Here is a 27,812-nt window from a genome sequence, read left to right on the forward strand (position 1 = left end):
CCCCCACCCTCCCCGCGCCTCTCCTCGCACAAACAGCCGTGACGCATCCTCGCTCTCCGCCGTCCCCCCCCTTCCCACCCCCAGGCTGGTTTAAAACGCCTCCCTCCCCCCGTCGCCAGCCTTCTCCTTGGGGCCGGCGCGTCCTCCCTCCGCAGTGCTCGGCGTCGCTTTGGAGGGGGTGGGAGATCCTCGCCGAGCCTCACTGCCCCCCCTTTCCCTTTCCCTCCCCGCCTGCCCCGGCCTGTGGCGGCTCCGGTGTCTGGAGGAATTTCTGCCGCTGCCTGCCCCGGCTGTGCGCGGGAGGCGGGCGGGCAGGGAGGGAGGCGGCCGAGCAGCAGCAGCGGGAGGAGGAGAAGGAGGAGGAGGAGGAGGAGGGCAGCAGCGAAGGCGGCTGCAGCGGGAGATGAGCTGCAGGGGGAGGACGGTGCGGTGCAGCTTTTTGCGGCGGGGAGCCCTCCCTTGTCTCCACAACTCTGTCCCCTTTTAAGTGGGAGCAGCTCAAGTGCAGAAGATCCGTGTTTGTTGCTTCTGTTTGCACCACTACCTTCACCACCACCATCATCATCATCTCCAAAGACAGGGGAAATACGCTGCACCGCCGGACAACAGGATTTCGTGCTTCCAGGATAAAGACCGCTCTCCTCTCCCTTTCCCCCACCTCTCCCTCACTCACCGCACGGCCCGTGCCCTGGCCGGGGGCGGCAGACCGGGGGGGGTAACAATGGTGAAGTTTCTGGTGAGTTCTGGCTGCGCCCTGGCTGCGTCGGTGCTGCTCCGTGTGCCTGTCGGATCGTGGTGAGGAGAAAATGAGCGAAGAGACGGCGACTTCTAACGAGTAAGTGGCCGTGCTCCCCCTCCCCTCGGCCCCGGGATCGGAATGGGGATGGGGCTCGACGCGTCCCTTCGGCTCCGCGCCCCGCGGGGCCTTTGCCCGCGCACGTACGTGTGCTGTGCTCCCCCTGCGCGGACTGCGCATTGCTGCTCGCGTACATGGAAGCCCTGAAGCTCCCTCTTTGTGAAGGAGCTTGGTTTGGAAGGGCTACGAGCCGGCGGTCAGAAAAGCTTGGTTTAGTTAAATCGCGGTAGAAAACGGTGCAGGTAACGATGGTGTCTTGTAGGGGGAGGAAGGGTCTGAAATGCCCAGAGAGGTATCGGCACGTACTGCCTCGGATAATGTCCTATTACTTGTAGATATTTCACATGGAAACTAGTGTGTGGGAGCTTCATCCTGCAGGAAACTGCTCCTGAATTTTAATTGGATGAGTCAGTCAGTGTAAATACAGCTTAAACCTACCCTAAAGCCCTTTTTTTTCCTTTTTCTTTTTTTTTTTTTCTTTTAATGAGCACTTGGGACTTTTTCCCCTTTCCCTTTCCCCTCCCCCCACCCCGAGAGGAAAGGGATAGTTCAAGGATCTCTTAATATTTTTACTGTGACTGGTTTGGAGGAAATCCAGAGGAGATTGTGTGTGTGTGCGGCTGTATTCCCCTGCATGTAATCAGTCTTTGAAATACATTTGGGTCGGAGGCGATAAATATTTGTCAGAAAACATCCGAGTTCTTTATGGCGTTAAAAAGGGAATATAAAGTATTTTGAAACTTTTCTTGTGATCGGGAAGTTTAAAGTTGATTGCTGCGGTCTCCGAACCGTAGCCTTACGATTTGCGATGTCGGTGTTTGCTCGGGCTGATTTTATGAATGATGCGGTGACGGCCGCGGCCATGGCGGTGGGGAGGGAGCGCTGCGCCCATTGTATCTGTAGGTAGCCGTGAGCGGCCGGGGAGAAGCCGAGCTGACAGGCAGGGTGCGGACGAGGCTCCAGCGGCAGGAAAGATGGATTTCCCATTTCACCGCCTTCCTCCGAGCAAAGCCTGCGCACCTTGCCGTGCGCTGCCCTAACGCGGCGTCCGGGTCCCCGGGGAGCGGCGCGGGCCCGGCCCCGCGGGGAGCGGAGCGCAGCGGGACGCGGGGCTCGGGCGCTGCCGCCCGCCGCGCTGAGCGGGCCGGGGGGAGCCGCCGCGGGGCCGGGAGCCGGGGCGGCCGCCGCCATGTTTCCTTTTTTTGTGAATCGCTCTCATTTGCATACCACAATCTCCATTCATAAAAAAAAAAAAAATTACGAAAAAGGAATCGCTGTCACCACCGCTGACCTGCGGCGGAACCTGCCCTGCGGAGCGCCCGGAGCGGCTGCTCCCGGGCCGAGGGCCGGCCTGCGGCCCGCGGCCGGCGGCGGAAGGTCTCCAGGACCTGCTGTATTAATATGTGCTCTTCGCTGCTTGTTGACACAGTTATGTGGGAAATATCAGCTCGGGGAGGTGCTGGGAGCACGTGATCCGCTCCATTCATAAAATACCTGGCTGTCCATTCACAGTGCAGTACAGTGTCTGCATTCAGCAGCCTCGCAGATCAGACCTGCATGGCAAGGGGAGGGAGAGGCAGCCAAGCCGGCAGGTTTATCGGAGAGGGCAGCAGAAAGAAGGCTTATGGCTGCGAGCATGGGAGGTCACTGTAAAGGAGGATGTGGAGGGACGAGAAAGGCTTATTTTTATGGTTTATGATTGTCCTTTTCCTATAACGGAGCATTAATTCAGAAGTACCTTCTTGCTGTACCACCTTACATTTAAGCAAGGAAGAGTTTTATTCAGAAAATGGTGAGATATTTTCCCCTCCAGAAATACTGACTCAAAAATAGAACACTGAAACTCACATTCATTATTATGAACGTATTTTCAAGACAGTGTGTTAATCCATTTGGAGTAACTTACATTTTATTGAACAATACCGCCTTACATCTGCAAGATATCAACATGGTGCAGAAGGATGTCGGTCATACCTAATGAGGCATCTGAAAATGTTTCCTATTGCAAAATACAGATGACAGTGAAACTGGTAGAAATCAAGATTGCGGTTGATTTTTGTCTGCTTATTTTGAGAATTTTACAGCAGGTTAGCAATCATAGATTCTCCTTAACCTACGCCGTGGCTAAAGACACCTCTGAAATACCAGAATACCAGAAATGTTTTTAATAGGGCATAAATTGTTTAGAGGTCAATGTATTATCTTTGATTTTAAGTATATTGAAAATTTTAAAAGCCCACAGTGAAATTTACCCATGAAGGATCCCTGGAGCAGGCAGTGTATTTGTTTGATGTAACTGTTTTGTGGTTGCCAGTGTTAAAATGATGATGTTCATTGCTCATGAGTACACTATTTCATTATCTTAACAAATTACACTGAGGTGATCCTTAATTATACATTCATGGAGTAGAGGAGGCTTGTTGTTAATACAACCTAAGAGAATACCTGAAATACTACTAATCTTTACTTAATACGAGGAAGGAAAGCTCACATACAGTATTTGCTTTGAGTTTATTCAGTGGTGCTATAGAAGTAAATGTGTTCTTATATAAATACCCTTATAAAGCAATATAAATAATGCTTTTTCTTAAAGGATAGATTGTTTTGGTTTTTTTTTTTACTTCCGTTATTAAAATACCGGAAGAAAAATAAGAAAAATGTCTCTCGGTTGCTTTACTTTTTTTGACAGCATTTTTGGCATGGCCAGAGTAATCATTTCTCTCTGGTTGTTTTTGCACATAGCACAAGCATGTCATTTTAAGTGGTTGGGAAATATGATTGAAATGCCAGATAAACTATTTGTGAAAATAGGACGGATCTACCAATTGAAATTCATCATATATTAAACGTTCCCCGTGTTTAATGTTACCAGTAGAATTGGCAACATCAACGGCCTTGAGTTCATTAGCAGACCTTTCAGCACGTAAGAGTGAATACTTTGCACTGCATTTTGTGTCATTGTGGCTACCAGGAATATTCTGGTAATTGGGCGTTGTTCTCTGTTTATAAAACTTAATTTTACTGAGTGAGATATAAATATTTGTGGTGTCTAGAGTTTGACCTCAGTTAATAATAAATTCTCAGTGGTGGTGGGAAAGATTAATTAAAAAGCTGCATTAAGGACTACTAGGTTTCTTCTTGACCATGAACATATGGAAGGCAGCCTTATAATATTCTGATTACTACAGATGAATCTTCATTGGTGATTTTTACATTGTTCTTGTAATGATATTGTATTTGTCGGTTAGATGTTAGTTAAATGAAAGTATTTCTATACCTCCAGATAATTTTATTCTTTTTCCCCCTCTGATATTTTGCAGTCAGCAAAATGTGCTCAGCATCAGCATGATACATTCACAAAAAACTGTCAGTTTTTAAATGAAGGAATTTGTAGAATTTATGGACTCAGGGGTCAATTCGCTACTCGTAAAGCTCAACTTAATAATACAAAAGGAGGCATGTCAGTGAGCACTGTACAAACTCCTGTTTTGGTGGCATGTTTTTATTGCTGTCTAGAAATGCTACTGAATTTCAGTGTTAGGTAAAACAGAATAGTTGTTGTGCTCTGTAGTCCTCATTCAGTAGGGATGAATGATGACAGGCTTAAGATGGAGTCTGAGTTGCTGCAATCGAAAAGTAGGAGCCCTGCTTTACTGGCTTGTTTACTTTCCTCTGTATTGCAGGTGGCTGCTTTTTATTTCAGGGAATGTCACTGCTCTTGAATCATATTCAGAATTGTTTTTACATACTGTACTCTTACAGATCCAGACTGTCAAATGCTGATTGTTTTACCACATAAATATAGGTAACCTTATATTCATTTTCCTAGATAATTTAATTAAAGAGATTAAAAATTAAACACAGAGTATATTCTGATGCTGTGTGCCTAACAGCCTTTAGGTTATGACGCTGTAAACATCCTCAAGTGTTGATTTGAAAAAATAAAGGTGAACTGAATTTTTAAATAAGGTATTTATTCATGTCCTCCTTCAATATATATGAAAATACTGTTTGTACTTCATTTGTGCTTCAGAATTGTATTGAATTTGTCTTACAAGCCTAGATACTGAAAGATGAATGTGAACTTGTATCACAGAAAGTAAAGCCAATTAGTTTGGGCTTATTAGTTCTGGAAGGATTTTAACACTTTTCAGCAGGCTAATTTTCATTCTGCTGTTTAGGGCATAAATAAACACTGAAATTCTTCATCCCTTAATAAAAGGAATTTGTAAGCAGCAGTTTTTTGGTTTTTTTCTTGTGGTTTTTTTTTTCCAAGGAAAGGATCTTCTAATGATAATTATATTAAATCATTGGAATTCTGATACATTTTCATTTGAGGGAATGGTTCCTTATAGAGTCCTTGGGAGGCTTTTCCAGTCTTACGAACTGATTCTTGCTGTCTGTTTGGCTTTATGTTGTGTGACACTATTTTGAAGGTGAAACTGAATTTGCATGTTACATAATCTGAGAGTCAGTTGGGGGGGTGGTTTTTTTTACTTTTTTCTTTTAAAGAAAGGTTCACCCTAGCAACAGTCCTTGATTACTGTGATATTGCACAAAAATGCTTTTGGATGTTTCAGCCTAAGTGGAGCCAGCAATAATATTTGAATTCAAGAATGTCCAGTGTTTTCCTTGTTTATTCATTTAAAATTTAATGCTCTTGAAGTGTTAAAGTGGCAGTGAGGACATCAGCATGTCTTTTAAAAGTAAAGATGTTTCTTGAAAGGAATATATACTGACAGGATCAGAAGTCACAGGGTTAAAGCTGAGAGCAATCCTGGAGTGTTTTGAGGTAAATGCTGTCAGGGGTTTTTTTGTTATTTGCTCTTTCTTGTGTTCTTTTCTTTCTGGAGATATTGTGTGTATAGGTGATGACTTGATGGGACAAACACCAGAAATAAAAAATACTCTTCAGTGTATTGACACAAGTTTAAAAAGGAGACAAAGGAAATAATTTTGTCTTTTCTGGTTTTTACTCCCGTGATTGAAAAAGGGTGACTATGATAGCACATACAAGTGTGTGTTGTCTTAAATGCTGTTGTTCTAATGTTTAAATGTTTGCTTTCTCCCTTCTACTCTCCTTGCTCAGTTAGAAGATGTTGCAGTTTACTTAAAGGAATTTGAAAGATGTCTGAAGTTGTCATATTGTTCAGGATTCCAGTTTCTTTATGGCTGCTTAAAGAAGGAAATATCTCTTTTACCTTTCTGTTACAGTGTGCAACAACACTTAAGCAAGTAAATTTTAACTAGCACAGTTTGCACAGTTATTGAATGGCTGGAATTGATTGCGAACAAAAATTAAATGGCCCCCAAAAGTATAAAATTTGTTCCTCTCTTTTCCCTTGAAAATATTTATACCTCTTTCTGAAAGCACTTTCTGTTGTTAAGTATCTATTTAATTATTGGCATGTAATATGCTACAAATTTTCCAGATTAAATTGCAATACGATGTAAATACATTTATAATAATTGTTGTACTTTCTGTACTTTTTGTTAGGTGTGTCTCCTATGTTCAGCAATACTTATTTTTTGATGGAAGGAAGAGGACTGAATGCTCTTGTGTATTGGCATCTATTTCTAGACTTAAGACAATAGCAATACATACTTCTGTTGTGCTTGCTTTTTCGGTACACTGCAAGTGAAGATTTTTTTTTTCATTAATGCTTAGACAGTGCCCTAGTAAAATCTGTTGGCTGGCACTATTCCCTGTGGTTTTTCTCATTCAGAAAGTGATAACATTTTGTATGTGGTAAAATATTTCATGTTAGATCATACTAGCATAAGCATAGTACCTCTCCTACCTGAAAATTGTAATAGGAATCAATCTATAAGACTATGGTGGTATTGAACAGCACTTGTATGAAGTAAGCAGACATTTTAAAAGCATGGGTTTTCTAATCTTTTCAAGCTTATCTTTACAGTAATGTTCATGCTGATATCTGTGTTATCAGTTTGTTGTTTAAAAATACATATTGATTTGTCAATATTCATGGCTTTATTTTAATTTTCTCCTACATATGAACAAGAAGAAGAAAAATAGGCAAGCAAACTACAAGTCATTAGATATGCTGAGGGACAAAAAAATTTGCATTTAAGTACTGAGTGCTAGAATTTGTTTATAAATGTGGTTCTGATTAAATAACGAATCAGTTGCTACACATAGGCCCTAATTCCCAATGCTCCAGTTAAGGTGGGGAAAACAGATGATGATGATGATGACTATATTGTTATTACTGATGAGTTTGATTTTTATTTTATTTTATTTATTTTTATCCCAATATAATGATCATAAATGAATCTATCTGTGGAAGGAGATCACTCACAAGCATTTTTTTCTGTAAGAACTCACTGTCATATGACCGTAAACAATTCAAACAGGGAAAATAGTCCATAGAAACCACATCAGTTACTGTGTTCCATTCTGCACTGCTGCTTTATACCAAGCTTGCATTCACAAGGAAATATTTTTCATGTGCACATTATGCAAGAATTCACCAATTGGATACCACTGAAACAGCTAAACCATCTTAAAAATTAGGTGGTATAGCATCTGCTGCTTCTTCTCCTACCTTCTCCTGATGTATTCATTCCTGTGTCTTGACTACTACTGTTCGTAATATTTAAATTACGTAAAAGTCTAATTCTGTTACAGCAAGTTTAACACTCACCTATTGAGAACACCAGAAGGAATCGTGTGGACCAAATGCTTGGCTCAAATGGTTTGGTCAGCCAGTTTTTGACTGCAGTGTTTTGCAAGAGCAGGTGTCATTAAAGTCTATGGAAGACTTGGGGGTTTTTAAGGTTTTTTAAAAAAACTTTGGAAAAACAGTACTAAATTAATAGGCCTTCCCCAGGATGATCTGACAACTGTTGTCAATCACCCTTTTTCTTTGACTCCTTCTGCCTAGTTGAGACACTAAACTGAAGTTTGTCAATGCAAAAACGAAACTGATTTATTTCAGTTTTAAGTAAAATCATATGCTGTCAACAAACAAGCATAGCAACAAAAAGCATCAAGAATTTTATTAATAAAACAAGTAATTACTGGAATCTAGTGTCAGATTTATTTAAAATTTTTCCTGAGACTGACTGTCTTCCCTAAATAACCCCAGAATTGGTAAGATATAGCTGTCAGTGAGGACTCCTGCCAGGCATTTTTATTCCTTCAAAAATTGTGCAGAACTGTTTTGGTGAAGTGGTATAAACCTTAAGGGCAGAAGTGATTTCGCTCTCCTTAGCCTTTTGAAAGGATTAAGTAAGGGTAGTGAAAGGTGGGAGTACAGAGCCTGCTCTGATTTAGGAATTTTTATGTAGCTTCCTAGAAACTTTTCAGCCTCTTAGATGTGATAAAGTATTCTGAGCCCTGGGTATTTCTTTCTGTGCATGGTGTGGTTATTCTGGATCCCAGTACAGCATGCCTTAATACGAGGCCTGTGATTGAGGCTGATGTATGTTGAACCTTGAATAAGAATACATTTATGAAAGGTGTAAAGTAGCTAATTCAGGATTTAGAGCTGAGACATGTACATTTAAAATGGGAAATCCTGAGGGTTTTTTTAAATCTATATATGGAGGTGACCTTATGTGCAAAAGTTGTATGTTCTTAAGCACTGGTTATTGTTGATAATCACTCTCTTTGCTTGCTTTAAGACCAAGAATAATTTGGAAGTTTTCTGGTGGGATAGACTTAGGATAGGTGTGTTATGCTCTCCTCAGGGTGTAGTTAACTGTCTCATTACAAGTTCTACTTGTGATTCAAATTATACTGATCTGTGCTGCTGATGTATGACTGTGCTACTGATGATGCTAAAAAATCTTGTGTTGCTGTCTCTAATTTTGCAAGATTTTTTTAATTGACTACTGGTACCAGTTTTACATAATGAGCATGCCAAGGGAATGCAAAGTTGTAAAATTAAATGCTTGAGAATTTTTTGGCTTGAGAACTGAGATTATTTATGCAAATACAATTCATGTGGCTAGAGTGTATGAATTTTGGTGACTTAGGTAATAAGTCAGATCCAGGACTGTAATTCTGGGTTCTGCTCTCAAACCTGCAATATTAGGAAATGCCTATTTTCTTCTTTTCCAACCCATTGCCTCATTTACTGCTCCTCCTGTGCCAGAGAGGAGGATTGCATCTTCTGGTCATGCACAGGTGAGTCTGTGTAATTGAATACTGTGTCTTAGTAAGCATTAAAATTCTATAAATACCAATATTGAAAAGTAAAGCAATATTCTGACAGGTTTGTTAGGGTTTTTTTGTTTGTTTCTTCATTTACTCTGATTTTAGTCTTTCATCTTCAGATTTCAACTATGGGAGTATTTCAGATGTTGGCAATATTGCTACAATTGCATCCGGAGTTGTAGCATGCTATTTATAATATTCTTTCTGCTTAATGTAATTTTCTTAATTCTTATCTGAAAGTTGGGGTTTTGGTGTTGGGGTTTCCCCCCCTGTTTGGAAACACTCTCTAGTTTTTTGAGAAGTTTATTTGAGGGAATAATACATTTGCTATTTTGAACTTTATTTTGGTTTGGTTCTCTTAAGGCTGTAAGGGCATCTGTTATGAGAACTCAAGCACACTTGTACCACATTGTGGCAAGTCACAGAGTGCCAGCGAGACTGTTGACAATGTATGGGCTTATTTGCTGTGGAGGCACCTAAAGTGAGGGTTAGCATTAAGCCTGGTTTTTCTGTGGTGTCACTCATACCCTATAGGAATGGTGTCATAATTCAGGCCTGTAAGTACCATGTACTTGCAGCACTTACTGATATGAAAATACCAGTTGCTTGTAATTTCTTAATGAGTAAATATTTTTTCTATCTGGATCCTTTTTTCCCTTTTATGGGGGGGATGGAGTGGGTGGGGCAACTTGTGGGTAAACTGTGTTCATAAAATCATTTACGATGTTGTGCTCTGTGGTTCCCAAAGATGTTAGAGTGTGTAAAATCAGGCTGTTATTTCACAGCTGTTTTAATGCATTAAGGCCCTCAGCATCTTGACAGAATCTTGCTTCACCTGCTACTTCTTTCAGCCTCCGGGAAACTTTTTAATGGATGTGTAACCATTGCTTGAGCAGTTTTGTGATGATCTCTAGCACAGTATTTTAATGCTTTCTGTATTTGTACTGAACTGGGCTAGCTTAAAATATCTTATATTGTCTTAGGTGCATTCAACTTGACACATCCTCTAGAAAAGCCCCCATATGCACCTTAAAATGTACGTGCATTGTTACTATGGTGATGGAGAAGAATCGTGCATGTTAACAACCCGCGTTAGGTAATGGAGGATTTGCAGAAATCAGTTAAGCATCTGCCTGGGGCACAGAAAACTGAGTCTATGGCCATACCTCCACCCCAGCCTCTTGGCTACTGGCAGGCTGAGGAAATCTTGTTATGGGATCACATGCTTCCCTTTTTCCAGGTTGTCTAAAGAGCAAAAATGACTTTTTGGTGATGGTTTCAGAAGTTGAAGTACTCTTGCCTTATCACATACTTATAAGTATCTTCCATTATACTTACGGTGTTCGGCATAGTGTAAAGGAGATGCTTGGGCAAACACGCTGTGTGTTTGTCATTGACAAAACCCAATTTTGTTTGGACTGCCTGGGCTGATGATGCATGAATTCACGAGCTTTCCTTTCTCAGTTATGGCCACCTGCAAATCCTGCATAAGGAGACCACATCCACATTCATTCCCCTGAAGCCAGGTAGAAAACATGAGCTCTTGTTCCACTATTAGTTGAATTCTGGATGAAGAACAGGTCTGTTCAAAGAAGCTATTCCAAAACAACACATCAATTTAGAGTACTGTAGTTTAGTATAGTAATTTCCTGTGGGGGCCTTTTATTTTCCTTGTTCTGGAGTAAGTTGAGGTTAACTAGGGGAAAACAAGCTTGGTTGGTTAATTAGAGCAGCTTTGTCAGGTTCTCCCTTCTTTCCTTCTCTGCTGTACATTTTAAACACTGTTGGATTTTTGCATTAATTACGTTGTTCTGTTTCTTTGTGGCTTTCTGTTTGTTTGTTTTTCGTTTGATTGTTTTGTCACCGCTGAAAGTGGCATATCTTTTCCATGTTTTGAATGTGTTTCTTTTGAAGTGTGTGGGTCTCTAGCCATCCTCATAGGTTTAGTTTTGGTTTTAGTATTTTTAGGAAGCATTTTTTCTGAGTATTTCTCTGTATTAGTGTTCTCGTACAGCTTATCCTGAAAAGCTTCTGTGGAAAGTAGGCCACTGGTTAGTGTCTCTTTGAGACGTTTCACTGGCCCATTGAGCATCCTTACAGGTCTTAATACCAGGGTTTTACCCTTGAGCAATGCTAGCAAGAAGCCTGGTTTTTACTGCTCTGTAACAATAAAAACACAACCCAAGTAAGAACATGTGCTTCCTTTGCTGTAGAAAGAGAGAATGCTTCCCACAGGCTACAAGCTCATCCTCTTTTCAGTGGTGAAAGAAGACGACATTACAGAAATGTTAAATCAATGTTGAGTCACTACTCTGCTACAGAAAATTCAACTTTTTTGAAATTTGCAAATAAATCTGCCTGAAGTAGAGGTACAGTTACATGTATAGCTCCTTTTCTGAACAAAATCAAAATGTATGGATTAGACCTGAGGAATAACTGGAAATAAGTTTACCAAGTCTGTTATTTCGGCTGCTTTTTTAGGCCTGTGGAGCTACTGGCAGATATAGAATTGGCTTTTCTACGATCTGTCAAATCTATGTTGCTTGAGCTTCAACTGAAGCCCAGTGGATGAAGTTAGAGCTTTTAGTTAGTTTTAAGATCGTCATGCCCCTTTCAGCAGGAGCATGCAAACGATGAGCTTTGATCAACTTAGCATCCCAACTAAGGCATGATGATCCAAATCTCTGCCACGTGCTTCAGGAAAAGATAATTTCAGTCAAGAAATTGCAAGAGAGATCCTCAATGTATTTCACATGGCAAAGGAGGAAGGATCAAATGACACTTCTCAAGGACAAGAGTGATTTTGGTCAGCTTTTCTGAGATTGCTTCGCAGTTTGTTTTAAAGAAAATTATAATCAGGTAGCACAGTAACTGTAGTATCCTACAGCAGAAATTACTTGCTTTCTGCTTTTTTTTTGTTCTTCACCTATATCTACGTATTTTACAGTGGAGAAAACGTAACTGTCATTTCCCAGTTACACAATTAATATCCATGATCTAGGGTGTATTTGGTGAGAGGCAACTTCTTTCCAATGTTGTTACTACTTGACTGAGCAAAATATTCCCTTACTTTGTCCAAAGAATAAAACAGTGTATTTGGTTCCTGAGGAGTTCAGCCTTAACAGTTGAATTGAAAGATGCTGTTAAATCTTTATCATTAACAAAAAAAAAAAAAATTGGTTGTATCATGTTTTCAGTAGAATATTAACTTCTGTTTTCTTTATTTACACTGGAAACTGGTGTTGTCCAGAGGATTGATCTTGCTTTCCTCTGCAATGAGTTCTTACTATAACCCAAAAAATAATTTTGTCAGGATGTGCTCCTGTTTGTCTTGGGATTTGTCCTTTGTCAATAACAATGCTAGTCAAAAAGTGGGAAGATCTTTTGGTCTAACCCATTCTTCATGAAATATTGCAGTAGATCACAAGAAGCTCAGATTGATACTTCTCACAGATCAAATATCCAGGTAATATTTTTGTGCCTTTAACTTCCATGACAGTATGATCAGAAATTGCTCTAGCATCTGTGAAAGTGGGGAGGTTTATGTATTCCTTCGGTCTATTGTTTTTTAAAGTTTGTTTTTTCCTAATGATAAATCTTACGTTCATTAATCTTCAGTCTCTGGAGCTCCATTATGTACTATTTTCTTCATAAAGGATTATTAATTTATTAATCTCAATACTAGCATTGCACTGCAGTTGCCCAGTCTTGCTTCTACCAAGTGAGGTTCCAAGATCCACAGGAGTTAATATTAACCATATTACTTGATTTGCACAAAATTATTTATCTGTGGCTCTGAAGGATCTGGAAGTTGTTGCTCCTTTGTAAAACTGCACAGAAAAGGGTACTCACAAGCAGATCTTCAAAATTCTGTGGGTGTTTTTAAGAAATGTAAGTAGATGCCCCCTCCCAAAGCAGTATGAAGATTTGTAATAATACACCTAATATGTGCTATGAGTGGATTTGTTATAATGGTTTCTGGTAGATTACATAATTTGAAATAATTAACTCTTTAGGATAGGTTTGAGGGTTTTATTTGGGTTAGGGTTTTTTTCAGGCCCTTTCTGTTAACCTGTGAAGTATTTCAGAATAAACTACAGTTGTATAAGTGCATAAGCCATTTAAAATAGAAATAAAAGAAAATTCCATTAATGCACTGCATTTTATCAACACTGACAAATCCAGTTTCACTAAATATAATAGTACTGGTGCTGTCATTTTGACATGCAAAGTAACTTTGTCTCTATGTAGTTAATAGTCCCCTCTTAAAGCAACTAAAGCAAATTTACAGTTGAAATCAGTTAATGAGAGAGAGTGGGAGTAGATTTATTTAAAATCTACTGAACTTGAATGCTCACTTGTTTGCTTTTTAATGGTAAAACAGATCTGTGGTTTGAAATGGTTTGGGGAAGTTGTGACAAGGCAGATGATGATTCAGAGCTGTTTGAAGACTACAGAGGGGTCAGCTACAGTTTGTCCTTTCTGAGAGGTTGGAAATGTCCCCTTGAAAATGTCTGAGAAACTCAATAGATATTGAAGATGTTCAGAGATGCCATTAATATCTGGACAGTGTTCCAAGACCATCAGAAATGAATAATGATTTAATACTGTATTTTATTATCTTAACATCTTAATGCAGCTGTTATCTGAAGATCATAATGCTTTACATGAAAACATAAGAGTTGCCATAAAGGATCTGGCAAACATTCTTGTTGACATCCTTTTTCTGACTTCTGTTTGCTATGGAACTTGGTTAAATTCCATATGCATCTGTTTCCTCATCAGGAGGTTTGAGCTGAAATATATTATTTGTTTCTGGATTCTTTGGTGGGGAACTTTACCATGTAGTTGTTTGGTAGGGCTTTATTTGACTTTAGCAGAAATTTAGGTTTGGGTGGTTTATCTGGTCTTAAATAAAGTGTTGTGTTTTCAGGCATTTAGAAGCTCAAGCAAACTGAAATTGCTATGCCAGCCTATGCAGTTTTAATCTTTCGGTGTAACTTGCTGTTCATGCTTGATGGTAGAACTTGAAATTAGTCTTACCTAAATGAAGTATTTCAGTATCTGTATACTGCATGGGTATTTCTTTTCTTGAAATCATTTGTCTCACAGGAACCAGGGGAATAAGGTGAGGAGGGAAAATGTTAAGCGTGATATTCTAGGGAAGAACTTCGCAATTCAGTTTTGTTAGGAAATATGCTGAATTCATGGTCATGTCAATGTAAACTGCTTGCTTTTTGATATTAAGGTGGTGTTTTAGCAGATAGAGAAAGGGACTGGGTGGTGCTGGTGCTCTTGGGTTTTGGCCTTGAACAAGGACCTCACAAAGTACGGGGGAGATTGCCTGTGTCACTTTCCTTCAGTCTCCATTCAGTCAAGGCTTATTCATTAATACTTGGTAGGTTTGTTATTTATTTGCTTTGTTTTTTGGTTTGGTTTTTTTTTTTTTTTTTTGGGGGATTTTTGTTTGGCTTTGTTTTGGTTTTTTAAGATGCTGCTTTACACTACATACAGTAGAGGTGCAAACAAAGGATTTATTTATTAAAAGTCAGGTAAATACTTCAAAATTTACCTGCGTGTTCCTTTTAACTGTAGATCTGTCATTTTTGTACACAAAACATGCTTGATGGAAATCAATTGAATTCAAGTAAATTCTAACTAGTTATTTGGGCCAAGGCAATACCACCTGTAATGTGAATACATATGTGTTTGAGTGAGCTGCTGAAGGGCAGGCATGTGGAAGGGCGAAAGTAAAGCTGCTGTAAGGGTTACCTATGTCTACAAAATATATTCATTCCTTTCCCCTTACTAGAGCTGGACCTTCTGCCAAGCAGGTATGCTGTTCCAGCTGGGGCTTGCAGGAAGTGATATATACCATTCTTTTAATTCTCAATGGCATTGATGGTAACTGAAGCTACTTTTTTTTGCTCCTGTCGATCTGTTTTGGAAGTTGAAATGAAAGGCAATAGAGACAGTAAGACAATGCTGAAATTAAAAAAAAAGATTGACAAGGAGAGAAACCTAGGGCCTAGTTTTAGGTATGCATTTAAAAATCAATTTAGCAAACTGTTGGCATTAAGTTTCTAAAATTATTTCAGATGACTGCCTTGCAATTTGAAAGCTCTTCTTGTAGCAGATTTTTAAGCTTTTTCATTGAAGTATATAGTATAGTGAACATTGGAGTCCTTTGTTAAGACTGCTTCTCATACTGAATTATTGCTCTGTTGCCCAGTGCATTGGGTTCTGGAAAAATACCTAGTAAACTGCACAGCCTAATTGATGTTCTGTTTGGCAGTGTTGGAAGCTATAGATAGTTTGTCTAAGAATTGCTTCCAGTCCTACCAGTGGTATCCATGGCACTAGTAGGAAAGCATTTTTAGGCAATTTTTGTCGGCTTCACTTGTTAGCTTTCTAGCTACTTTAAAAGAATGCCCAAACACTATTCTGAAACTTTAAAGAAAATGCAAAGGGAAGTTTAAATGTCTCTGTGGGCTATGCAGCTGCCACTCTTTATATGAAGAATGACAGGCTTCACCAGAATGTCTGGCTCTTAAAGCAGGAGACCATGATGCTGAAACACATTAGAGCAATGTTATTTATATTCTGCCAAAAGCAATTATCCTGCAAGACTTATAAATATGTGTTAGCTTTTATGTGTGTGATAAACTCTACAGACTTCCACAGAGATCTGTAGGTCTACTCAGAGTGATATATTTAAATTTTTGCAGGACTGAAGCCCAAGTGTTTGCATAAAAAGATGTTTCTAGTTGCAGGCATATGCTGATTATTCAGTAGCGTGGCAGGAGTGTTTCTTTGGGATTGGTCTGTTACGATTAGGATTGTTATTACGCTGAGCTAAAGAGTTTTATATTTAATAGTATTTGATAAGAGTTATTTTAAGAAACCTGTTTGGATCCACAGGAATTTCTTTTCAGCAGCAACTTCTAAGCTCCCAAGGGCTCTTACCTATCCAAGTACCCTATTTTTAATTTCTGTGAATCCTTTACTTTTCTTTCCCATGAAGATTTATTACTCCTTAAAAGTATCTTCAGTTAGCTACTTCAAGCCCTAAAAGTGGCTTTGTTCTGTACTGTGTCTTTTCGTCACCCTGTGACAGAAAATGAGCTCCACTGTTTGAGAGGAAAGGCCTGTACTTTGGATCTTGGCTACCAAATAGAGCAGCTTTTCTGTTCACCCCACAGCTGTTGTTAATGTTTCATTCTGCAACTGCTAGAGGATGGGCAAGTAACCATCCTCATACGAGACAAAAATATAACTCCATTAGTCAGCTGGCGTGGGTTGTTGAAGCAAAAATGCAGGCAGTATTTTCTCCTGGTGGAGAAAAATCCATCACATCCTATTAAATTTGCCATTAGCGCTGACTATGGGACAATGTACATTTCCTGAATTCATGATTGCCTGTTCTCCTTACTTCGATGGCTGTCTACTTTAAAACTTGTAATTTAGTCAAACTATTATAAGATCATGTTACATCTCTGAGGTTAAATTTGTTTGACATATAATCCATCTGGGGAAAACCCTTAGAAAGTATAGGTGCTTGATACTAACTGAACCCCAAACTTTTCAAATTATTGCTGTATGAATTAGAGAACCTCATTCCTAAAGAGGTTCCTTGAGATTTCTCAAATCTATATTGCCCTATAGGAATTCTAAGATTTAGTATCTAAACTCACTGCTTTTAAACACAGATTTTTAAGTTTCTATCAAAGGTGGGGGGGTTGATGGGTTTTTTTTGTTTGGTTGGTTTAGTTTTGGGTGTTTTTTGTGATTTTTCTGCTGGGGTTGTTTGGGATTTTTTTACAGCTGTCTTCTGAAGGTTGAAAATGTGATAAGCTAGTGGCATCTTTGACATTCTCTTGCCAGTGTTCATTGTAAAGTTTAGGTGAGGGAAAGTTATAACCCTTCAACTTTTTCACTCTAACATTTGAACCCTTACGGTTTTTGGATGTTTAGTCTTCCTAAAATGGAGTTACAATATAAAGCAGAACTAAGAAAATTAAAAGGTGCCATCTTTTCCTAGCTGCTTATCAATGAAAAGAAAATTCTTTTTCTTTGGTATTCTGGAAGTGTGACTCTGCTGTCATATCTAGAGCAGTGTTTCAGTAGAGGATGACTTTCTCTCTCTAAGAGAAATTAAATAAGGCTGCTTCTTAGTCTAGTGCTTAGAAATTTTGTTAAAATTCCTTATTTCTTTAATTGCTGATGTATTTTTTTCAAATGTGTGGACAGAGGAAAATGTATAGTTTCCTAAATTGAGGGGAATGAATATTTAACCTTAACATGAGAATTGAATGGTTCTTTACAATAACACTTCTGATATTAGTGTATCAAACGTTGTAGATCATTGGTTGCAGGTTGCAGGTGTATTAGCACCTATAAATTAAAGGCGGCTATTATGCAATCTTATGCTGTGTGGCCCAGGTCTGTTTCCACATTGTGTAGGATATTGATGAAGAAATGTTGCAGTGGGAAACCGTGGTTTAGTTTTGATCTTTACTGCAGTAATGTTTCAATATAGGCAGATCCTGGATGTATCTCCAGCTATTTGACAGTTGTTTGTCTCTGGTGGTTTTCATGTTTCTTTAGGGCAGGTAATAGGCAATGCTTTATGCTGCTTTGGTTTTGCCCCTTACTCAGTCTGGTTGAGCTGCTTCTTGTTGTTCTCAGTAAGTTATCTATGTGGTAGCAAAGAACTTAAGAACATAGCAGTGAGCAGAAAAGGTAAAATAGGAGAATTAGATTACTGTATTGTTATACAAATATAATGACTTTATTAGTTGAATTAAACTAAAAAGGAAAAATTGCATAGCTCCAGCTGAGGGAGCTATTTTCTGTCAAGTCACTTTCTTACGTGTTTGTGTACCCTGAAACTTAGCATAAAAATGTTGTACAAAATTTTGTACTATTTACACAAAAACGTGGTTGCTGGGCTAAAAGCTGTTGTAAAATGCAATTATTAATTTATTAGATTGAAAATAAAGTCTCTGTAAAAATGTTTTTAATTTCCCAGAAAAGAACATGAGCAAGATCCTATTTCAGTGTATTTGATCAGACAATTCTGATTTTGCCAGTTCAACACAGGTTTGTGGATATAAACAGTCCTCTTGGGCCTCTTTGAGAATCTTACCAGCTCTTCACTGAGAGTGAGTAGGGGAATATCTCCTGAGGTGCTGTATCTTGGAGTGGTTTTCCTACTGGATTTTTGAAACTTAATGTTCAATAGAATTTTAATGCTTTCCCTTCATGAAAGGAACACCCGTCTTCACTGTTTCTGATCAGCCTGGCTTTGCCTGGCAGCTTCCAGACTGCTATGTCGGTTCCTTTCCAGATTCTAACCTTTCTCTTTAGTCTCACTCTCTCACAATGGGCTTATCTTCTACATGCATTGCTCATCAAACAGGCACTATTTTTTCTTCAATACAGTAATTTTCTTTGTGTCAAAGCCTTCCTGCATGCTAAACAATGTAGCTGAGTCTTTGATTTTTCTCTGGACCACTTGAAGTTGCAAGTAGGCAGCTAGATAATTTTATGCGAAGTTGTAGCATGCATCTGTGAGTATGGACAGGGCTGCTCTTCTCCTTGAAGTAACATTTTCTGTACTTCCTACTTGTTACATTAATATATAGGCAAGATGTAGTTACTAGTCTCTATGAGCAAAGGCATGTGGACACTGGTTGGTGTCTGTAGGCTTTTGCTCTAGCCTGCTTCTCTTCAGATTGGCTTGATAGGAAGCTTGTTTTGCCTCTTGCGAATTGCGAGAGATTGCCATATGGTCTGGTATAGTTCATGTACACAACTGTGATCCAGTAGAGGAAAGGCAAACTCCCAACCCCCCTACGGCTGTTTCAGAAAGGAACAGACAGGAGGAAGTAGGAGTGAGAACAGATTTCTGGATAGATTGGTAGGCAGTGGGGTGAATTCTTAGCACTTCCCACCAGAAGTCTATTCTAATAAGCATCGTGTTTTAACTGTGTGTATGCTGCTGAGGAAGCTGGAATATGAGTATGAAGAGTAAATGCATAAATAGACTTGAAAGGATAATTTCAATTTAAAATTATAAAAGTATTTATTTCATACCTGAAACAAGGCTGTGATGCTCTCACCCTCTTGATGTGTGAAGTTAATCGTGGCTTGATTTTTTATTTTTTTTTTTGTTTATTTTCAGCTTCCATTTTTTTCAAACTCTACATTCGACTGAATGTATGCGCTACTGGCTTTATCAGGAAAACACTGCTATAGCATTATCCTGACTGAATGAGACTATCCTAGGGTTCACACCTGGTGGTGGAAGTACGTGTATAAGTAGATCCACAGTGATTGCAATATGCCAAATGCAAAAGAAATTTTTTTCTTGTTTTCAGGGCCCCTTAAAGCAAAGGGGTAATGCTATTTGTTCCCAGAGTGTTCAGGAGGAACAAATTGTTAGACAAATGGCTAGGATATTGGTCATTAGTTTGTCTGATTTAAATCTTTACTGCTTTACTGAGTTAAAGTAGTAAATAACAAAAGAGCAGTCTATTTAGTATATAAAAATTTGTATAGACTATAGAGCAAGTTTTATGGCTTTCCTGTGGATAAAAAAATTACTTTATACATAAATGCCTTCCTCAAAATTAATATTTTAGATAAGTTTTTAAAAAGCTGTGTAAACCTGCATTTGTAATGATGAAATATCATTTTGGGCTGCCAATGAAAGGCATAGTTTGCGTTCACCTACACAACCTTGGCCCTAAATGTAAGGGGCACATGACTGAAGGCAAGTTGGGGCACTGATCTGTCAGAACAATGTTTTTAGGAGGATGGGCTTTCTGGTTTTTTGCACAACCAGTTCACTTTAAAGTTGCATGCTGATTTAAGTTAACGCAAAGGAGTTAGGAGAATTATACCCCAAAACTGGAGAAGAAAGGGGTAGGAATTCAGGCTGGATTTATTTGCATAGGTTTCGTTGCCTTCCCATTATCCCACAAAAGCAAATAATTTTTGCTGCAGACCTGCAGATGCTGAATCACTGATAGAGCTCTATATTTATAGCTGCTTAGACATCTCCTATGAATAACACCTTGCAATTAATAAGGAACTCAAAAAATGAGAGATCTATGTAGCATGTATGTGCTGTGCATAGTACAGTGTACTCCTACCACTCAACTGTTCAATGGAGCATCGCCCTTTAATTTGTCTCTTGGAGATGCATCATCTGTCTGTGTCAAAGTGCTTATATGAGTGTAATTGTTTTTCTTTTGAGTGCCAGTTTACTGGAACCCAGTGTTTAAAGTTTGAAATCCATGGATTTTGTACTTGCATTCTGAGCAATAACTGAATAACTTTCTGTAAATAATGATCCTTATTAAAGGATGAATAGCTGCAAAACTTGTAGGGTTTTCGTGTTTAGGGTGCTTTTTTTTTTCTTCTTCCTCTTTTGTAGAGAGGAGATTTGTATTTCCTCTCCCTTATGCGTTTGGCATAATAATGCAGGAGCACAAACTGGGGGGAAAAAAGTGGTTACAAGCAACAGTGGTTCGTGATGCCAGCAGCACTGTAGTTTGGAAAATGCGTTTTACCAATAAATTGACTAATCTTGATATAAATTTATATAATCTTCTTTATGAGTAGTTAGTTAACAGTATGGTCACTTCTTCAGCTTTTGTTATGCTTTATTATGAATAAATGTTTTGTAGCAGAAAAGATTCAGTTGCCAAGTGAAATTTTCTAGGTAGTTTTTAAAGGCTACTTTTCTATTTAAAACCTTTTCTGGGTGATATTTCTTTTGAATATTGGTGACTATGCATCAATGAAGATGAGGTGATGAATCACTTCCGGCAATCACATTTGTTTGGTATATATTAAAGGTCTTCCAAATAGAGGCTGCTATAATTCCGTCCCAGTGAAAAGATCCAGACTGAGTACTCAACCCTTTCTGAGACTTATGGTAGTTTGCATTCAGACTTCTAAATTCATACAGTAGCACTACAATCTTCAGTGCTAATTTATTGTAAAATTATAGTTCTATGAGTATAAAAGTTTGGCCATATATGCTGTATCAATGTTCTAATGTGCAGGATGGTAGTACTCATTTCTTCTATATCGGTGCTGAAAGTACTAGTTTTTGCATGGATTAATGATACACAGATTTAAAGCTACATGCAGGTTATATGTGCTTATAATTGATTCTCTTCTTGTGATATATTTTCGATTGTATTTCTTGAAAATTGTGGTTTCTCTCATTACATCATGGGATGAACTTTTTATTTTTCAGAATACCTATTTTCTGTGCTACCCAAGTTAATCTGTTTGCACCTTCTGGAATCAAGACTGCTTTCCTTTTGTGTATTCAGTCATTACATAAAGGAAATTGTTCTGTTAGCATGTCAACTGGGCTTTACTAGTACAAAGAGGGCCGAAACCTTTCACAGTAAGAATTCGAAGAAAGAAAATACTTGTTTCTTTGGAGGAAGAACATTTTTTTTCATTACTTTTTTACATGTTTGGTCCTCGTAATTCCGTACATTTGAAGCCAAAAAACTTGAGTATTAAATTTTCCCTTTATACTAATACTGCTAAACTTTGTGACTTAAATCCTGGGTGTTCATATTATTAGCTGTATCTTAATGTCAAAATACATATATAATGTGGATAAGCTGGCAAGCTCCAACTGGGCTGTGATGGGACTGACCCCTTCTTGTGATCCATACAGACTTGAGTGAATGGGAGTTTGGCAGCAGTTGCTGACAGGGAATCAAACACTCATTCACGTGTTCAGACACTGCTCAGGAGCTTGTGGTAAGTTCAAATCTACAGATCTGCTTTGAGCAGTTATGGGATAGCCTTGTGGCAAAATCACTGTATTATAGAAAGCCACAGCATAAGAATTGCATGTTAGACAGGGATGTGCGCTGTGATTATGCTTCTCGTTGATGAAGGGCACCTAGTTTGTCCTCATGTACTTGCATCTTGTTTGGGAAAAGGATATACTGTTTCCTTTCTCCTTCTTATTCCTTCTGCTTATTTTATTTTATTCTATTCTACTCTATTCTGTTTTGTTTTGTTTTGTTTATTGTTCTCTTTTTTTCTTATTTTTCCACCCTCCCCAATCTTTTCATGTCACTGACTTTTTAAACATCTATTACTTCAGTTTTGTTATTTGAGTTCTGGCATTTTTAGGTCCCTCTTCTTCCTCTTAAATAATTCTTAGGCAATCTTTTTTTTTGGTGCTTCCTAAAGAAACAACTGTGTCAGCTGTTTTTTGTTTGGTTTTGGTTTTTTAGTCATCTTTTTATGTAGAATAGGCAATACTGGGTTTTTTACTCAGTCTTTTGTGAAAATGCCTCATATAGATGGTTGTGTTGAATGTTGGTCGCACGTTTCCCGGTCAACATTGGGGTGAAGAAAACAAGGATGAACTACAAGGATTTAGCTACCTAATGGTAGCTAAAATTGCAGTGGCAGTTCTAGAATTTTATTCAAATAATTGCTTCTCTCTGATAGTATTATTATTTTTAAAAACTTACTGACTAAAAATGTGTTTTATCCATTCTTCTCAGTGTTATTAAAATTACAGGCAAACAAATCTGTCTAGGAATTGCTGCATGACTGGGAAAGATTCTTTCTTCTCTTCCAACTGAATATAACCTCTTAGTATTTGAGCAACCAAATTTAAGAAGCAGAGCCCTCAAAACCACCATTTTACATCCTGTATATAAGGCTCATATGTGATGAATGCATTCCCAATGTTGGGGTTTGAGTGAAATGTACAGAATTCTGTCAGATGAACCTGTATGATACAGCTGATACTTGAGGCTTAAATTCCTAAATAGTGAAAATTTTGGCTCAAAATTTAGAGATTATTTGTTGGCACCACTAAAGCAGTTACTTGTAATACGCTGTTGGTCTTTTGACCTTGCTTTTCAGGATGCATAATAAAATGCTGATTGCTTTTCTTCAGCTAATAAAACAGTTAATGACTTCTCCTGGCTTATTTGAATTACTTCAACAGTATCCTTGCAGATAAAAGTACTCAAAATTCATTGTTATTTATAATAAGGGAAAATGATTTGTAATCCTCACTGTTTTGATAGTGGACCCTGTCCTTGGAATATGAATATAGAAGGTCCTTCTGTTGCTGGAACAAGAGTTAAGGTCTTTAACAAACCACATGGCTACTAACGAAACAGCCAAATAAAAATTCTTGAGTTTGATCTTCTCCATCTACACCTATTTGTCTGTTCTATCAGTTTAATTTCTCCTTATATTTGTTGAATATATAGTGTCTCCTGTCTGTCTAAGCAGAGATACTTAATTTTCTGGTTGTATTTCTCCAATTATGCAGTCAGGATTCATTTCCAGTGCTAAGTACACGGACACAAATATTTCTGGAATGGCTTAATGTATATGTCATTAGTTTAGTAATATTTTTTAGTTTTGCACTTTATTTTATAGGCTATTATACTCTTTTTTCAATAATAGAAGTGGCAAGTAGCCACTTAAAACATTTTTGCAGTGGTTAGCAATCAGTTTTGTCTAGTAAATCTGCATAGTTGTTCTTACGTTACATTTTTGTTTCATAGATTGACTGCAGCAAAAAGGTGATTGTTTCACTCCTTGTTTGGTTCTACCACAGTCTAGTAGAATAGTCTAAAAACTGTTTTGAGCTTGTGTTATGTCATGTTGCACTTGGTTCTTGGTCCTCTAATCATGTATTTTGTGCAGTTTGACTTAGCTGTCTCCATCACCCTTTTCAGAACTTCCTCCTTAGGGTGAAGTTCCACCCTAAACCATGATTTATCATGGAATGATTTGCATTAGAAGGGACCTCAGAGGTCATCTAGTTCCACCCCACCACCATGGACAGGGCATCTTCCACTAGACCATGTTGCTCAGAGCCCCATCCAAGATACCCTTGAGCACTTCCAGAAATGGAACACTCACCGCTTTTCTGGGCAACCTGTTACAGTGCCTCACCACCCTCTCAGTAAAGAACTTCTCTTAATATCTAATCTAAACCTATCCTTCATCTGTTTAAGGCCATTACCCTTCTAATGGTATTAATGGTTTTAAAAGTCCAAAGAGGAAACAAGGAGATGTGATTATAACACTAAATTACCTCATTATCTTATCATCTCTGTTGTAATCCTTTGTTTCAGATTGTGTTGTTGCCAAAACAAGGAAGGTGTATCTGGTGGATCTCTTTTAAGTTGCTGGATAGACTTGAGAGATGCAGTGATTATTGTAGGAGTTCTTATGACTAACTATCATTTATAAAGTGTGAATTTGTTCTTATTTTGGTTTATTACATACTTGGTGGGGAGGAGGAATGCATGTGTACTCCTTATTCTTTTTCTGTGCAGTTGGTTACAAGTTTCTAAACTTTTTTTCTGGAATGGTAGCAAATAATGGAACTTAAATGATCTTCATTTTGAGCACAGAGGCCTTTCAGTGCCTTGTTATTGCTTTGCTCTGTGTTATGTTCATGCATGACCCATGTATTACATGCACACATGACATGCAGCTTTTTGTAGAAACTTGTGAAGAATATTACTAAATATTCTAAATTACTGCTAAAGAACTACATACTAAATATTACTGAATTACTGCTAAAGCAGTAATTGGAGTGGGGAATGTAGTAAACCAAGGGTTAGTTACACTTTTTTGGGATGTGCTGTTAGAATTCCTATGTTCTGAACTTAGGACTTGTGAATCACCTATTTCAATGCTTAGACTGCTGGTTAAGCTACTAATTACTGAGATTATCAAACATAGATCATACAATTATATAATGGCTATGTAAGTCACATTATTCATGCTGATGTATGGCAAATATAAAGGACATAACTTCGAAACATTTTGTATAATCTTACTGATCTTTTGTAATAGAACTATTTGCATTTGTCTTTCGTTTGTTTTGGTTTAAATCCTCTCTCTGAAGTATTCATGGTTTGTTAAAACTACAGAAAAGACTGGTTTGAGCCACAAAATGTGGTACTGTGTAGCAAGGAAATGGTAGCTTCCTTTTGGTCAGAGAACATACACCTTTTAAAATAGTTCTGTAAGTTCACAAGCTTATCTTTGTTAAGGCTCATTCAGACTTCCTTTTTTACTCTGACATTTTGCAGTTTGGTTTGTAGTCTTTCTGTTTTGTTAGTGCAGACATTTATGATTTGTTCATTTGTGTGTGTTCAAAATGTCCTTTTGGATGTTTACTGTTTTCTTATTATGTTAAAAGGAGAAATTTAGTGTTAGGGGTTTTCTTAGCATGTAATTTACTTTGCAGGATCGCTCTCATACTGGCTGGCTGAAGTCATTGAAAAGCCACATCAGTGTAAATGTTGAGACAGGCTTTAGATTTAACAGTATCAATGAATGATACTACAATTTCAGTTTATATGGTTTTAAACACATGAATGTTGTTTGTATACAACATTCATTAGCAATCTCACAGCTCAGCAAAGCTGTTAAAGGAAGAGTATTTTTGTAAGTGTGGATATGTTTTATTTGGTTTCAGGTTCTGTTCCTTTTCTGTGCAGGCTGGGTGGGAAATGCATGCCAGAAAAGACTTGGACCTTTTATAAATTTCTTTTAATATGATAAGAATAAAATTTAAATTTTGTGCTTGCTGACCTAATATCAAGTGTTATTTTAGGTGAGTAAGCTCAGTGGGTCTAATGCTCTTTTCTTCCATAATGTGTTGCCAGAAGTTCAAGAGTAAGTAGCAGCTCACCCCCTAAGCGTTGTACACCAACAGGCAACTCCAAGCTTTGTCAAATTGTGCTCATTACAGATGGTCCCTGGTCCAAAGGGTTTGTAATTCAGGACAACATGACAAAAATGCAGACATTGTAAGTGCAGAAAATCTGTGACAATGTTTTCTGATGTATTTGAGAAACAGCTTTGTCGTTTAGTTTTTGCTAATAAGTTCTTAGGTGGAGGAAAATAATAGCTTTCTGAACATTTGCAGGGCACTGTTCCTAAATACAGGTAGTGGAATAAAAAGGACACAAGTGTTTGTTTGAAAATAACATATTTAATATAGCCTGTCATACCTTAGGGTAGCTAAAATAGTTTGTAAGGAATGTGTTAGTTACCTTCATTTTATTTTAGTGGTCAAGAACTTTATTACAAAATGGCTTGTTGTATTCAAATACATCTGTTAACAGGGTTTCCAGTCCTGCCATCCATAATCTTAATGGCTAGATGACTAACAGCTTGCTCGTTGAGAGTGATCTAACTGCACTTGCATACTTGATACTTGGATTTAGTGAGCATATAAGAATGGAGGAAAAAGGCTCTGAGAGAGAATTCTGACCTGTTAAGATACAGGTATTACCTAAAAAACTTTCCGTAAATTATTGTACTCAACTGTAGTAATTGTTATTCCCATGAAAATAAAAAGTGCGACTGAATCTGTAAGCTTCATTGAAAAAAAAAACCCAGAATCTTTCAGACTGGATGAATGTTGTCTGACGACATTTACTGGAAGTGTCAAGTTGTCTTAGTTTCAGTGGAATCTGCCTTAGGCTGCAGACTTGAGCTTGTCCTAAGTCTGCTGAACAGCTCGAGAAAACTAAAAGCTTGCCCATCCTTTCTTTAGGTGCTCCTTTGTTTTTGCAAGGTTGGAAAGAAATTATAACTTTTATTATTAAAAAAAATAATTGCGAGCGCTTTCATCTTTCTTTATGCATTTCCATTGTAAGCAAATCAGAATTAATACATGGCATCAGTACCCAATAGCTTGGTAAGAAACAAGTAATGATTCCACAGAATTAAATGAGGGTACAGACAGTTCTGTGCTATAAATGGAGTGAAGAAATTCCTGTGGATCTTCAGAAATTCTGAGGTAAGGAAGATGCAAAAAAATCCTGAGAATATATGCAGAGAAGAGAAGACAGGCTAGGATAGAGAGTGGATATTTCTGGAATTATGGCTGTTAGCATTCAAACATGAGGCAAATTTAGGGATTTCTGGAAGAAGCCCATTAAAACTGGGGGGTACACAAGTACCAGGATCTGACCACTCAAATTGTGTTACCCATATAGCTAAAATGGGATGGTATTTGATTCAGGAGTCCTTGGTACCAGCAGTCCTCTATTGTTAGGTAGGCAGCTGTGGAAGTGGTCAAAAAGTATCTTCCATGTCCGACTTATTGCATAAACTACTACAAAGGGGAATTATGTACTATGTGCTATTTATTTAATTCTGCTATGTGTATCCAAAACCTGCACAGCCATCTTTGAATGTTACTTTGATTCTTTTTAGCTTTTGTGGGGAAGAACAGAAAGAAAAATAAGGGCTTTATGGGGGCTTTTTATTTGATTGTGCATTTTATATTAGATGCCATTTCCTAAGTAATATGCCTTGACCCAGATGGTGTTACAGAACCCTTTCTATTATGAAAACCTAGGCCCTCAGAAGGCAGTTTCTTTAAAAAGAATAGAATCCAAGTCTCTGTTGTGATCTCCTTTGGTGTGGTAAGGTATTCATTTAACCAGCCCTCATGGATGACATTCAGAAGTAATAGAAACTAGCTACAATTATTAAACAAGAGAAGATGCTGAGGAGCCAGGCTCTAATATTTTTCATGCAAATTCTAATATGTACTTTGTATGTAATTTTGATGGGTTTCAAATCTTAATAGCTTCTCCATTCTTCATATACTCTTGTGCTTTGCAATAGTGCTTACAGCAGTAGCCATTCTTCCTTGCAGCATTGATTACTTTATGGGGATGCAAATCTTACATTGTCTATATTCAAATAAGAGCA

General features: G+C 38.1%; 1 protein-coding gene across 3 annotated transcripts in view; it reads left to right on the forward strand.

The window, feature by feature from the left end:
- The first annotated feature begins 402 nt into the window (after window positions 1-402).
- The window catches only part of SPRED1 (sprouty related EVH1 domain containing 1), a 57,789-nt gene continuing 30,379 nt past the window's right edge, over window positions 403-27,812 (forward strand). Inside the window, exons 1-2 of one of the 3 annotated variants that reach the window (XM_085062033.1) lie at window positions 403-835; window positions 8,980-9,011. In XM_085062033.1, the coding sequence (XP_084918159.1) occupies window positions 9,004-9,011 (8 nt within the window). In that variant the 5' untranslated portion in view covers window positions 403-835; window positions 8,980-9,003. Of the gene's footprint in view, window positions 836-904; window positions 1,099-8,979; window positions 9,012-27,812 lie in introns of those variants that run through there. The other 2 variants (XM_085062032.1, XM_085062034.1) reach the window with 2 other exon arrangements.

The sequence above is a fragment of the Lichenostomus cassidix genome, chromosome 5, assembly GCF_008360975.1.
Source record: "Lichenostomus cassidix isolate B80296 chromosome 5, HeHo_3.0, whole genome shotgun sequence".
In the NCBI taxonomy this organism is placed as follows: Eukaryota; Metazoa; Chordata; class Aves; order Passeriformes; family Meliphagidae; genus Lichenostomus; species Lichenostomus cassidix.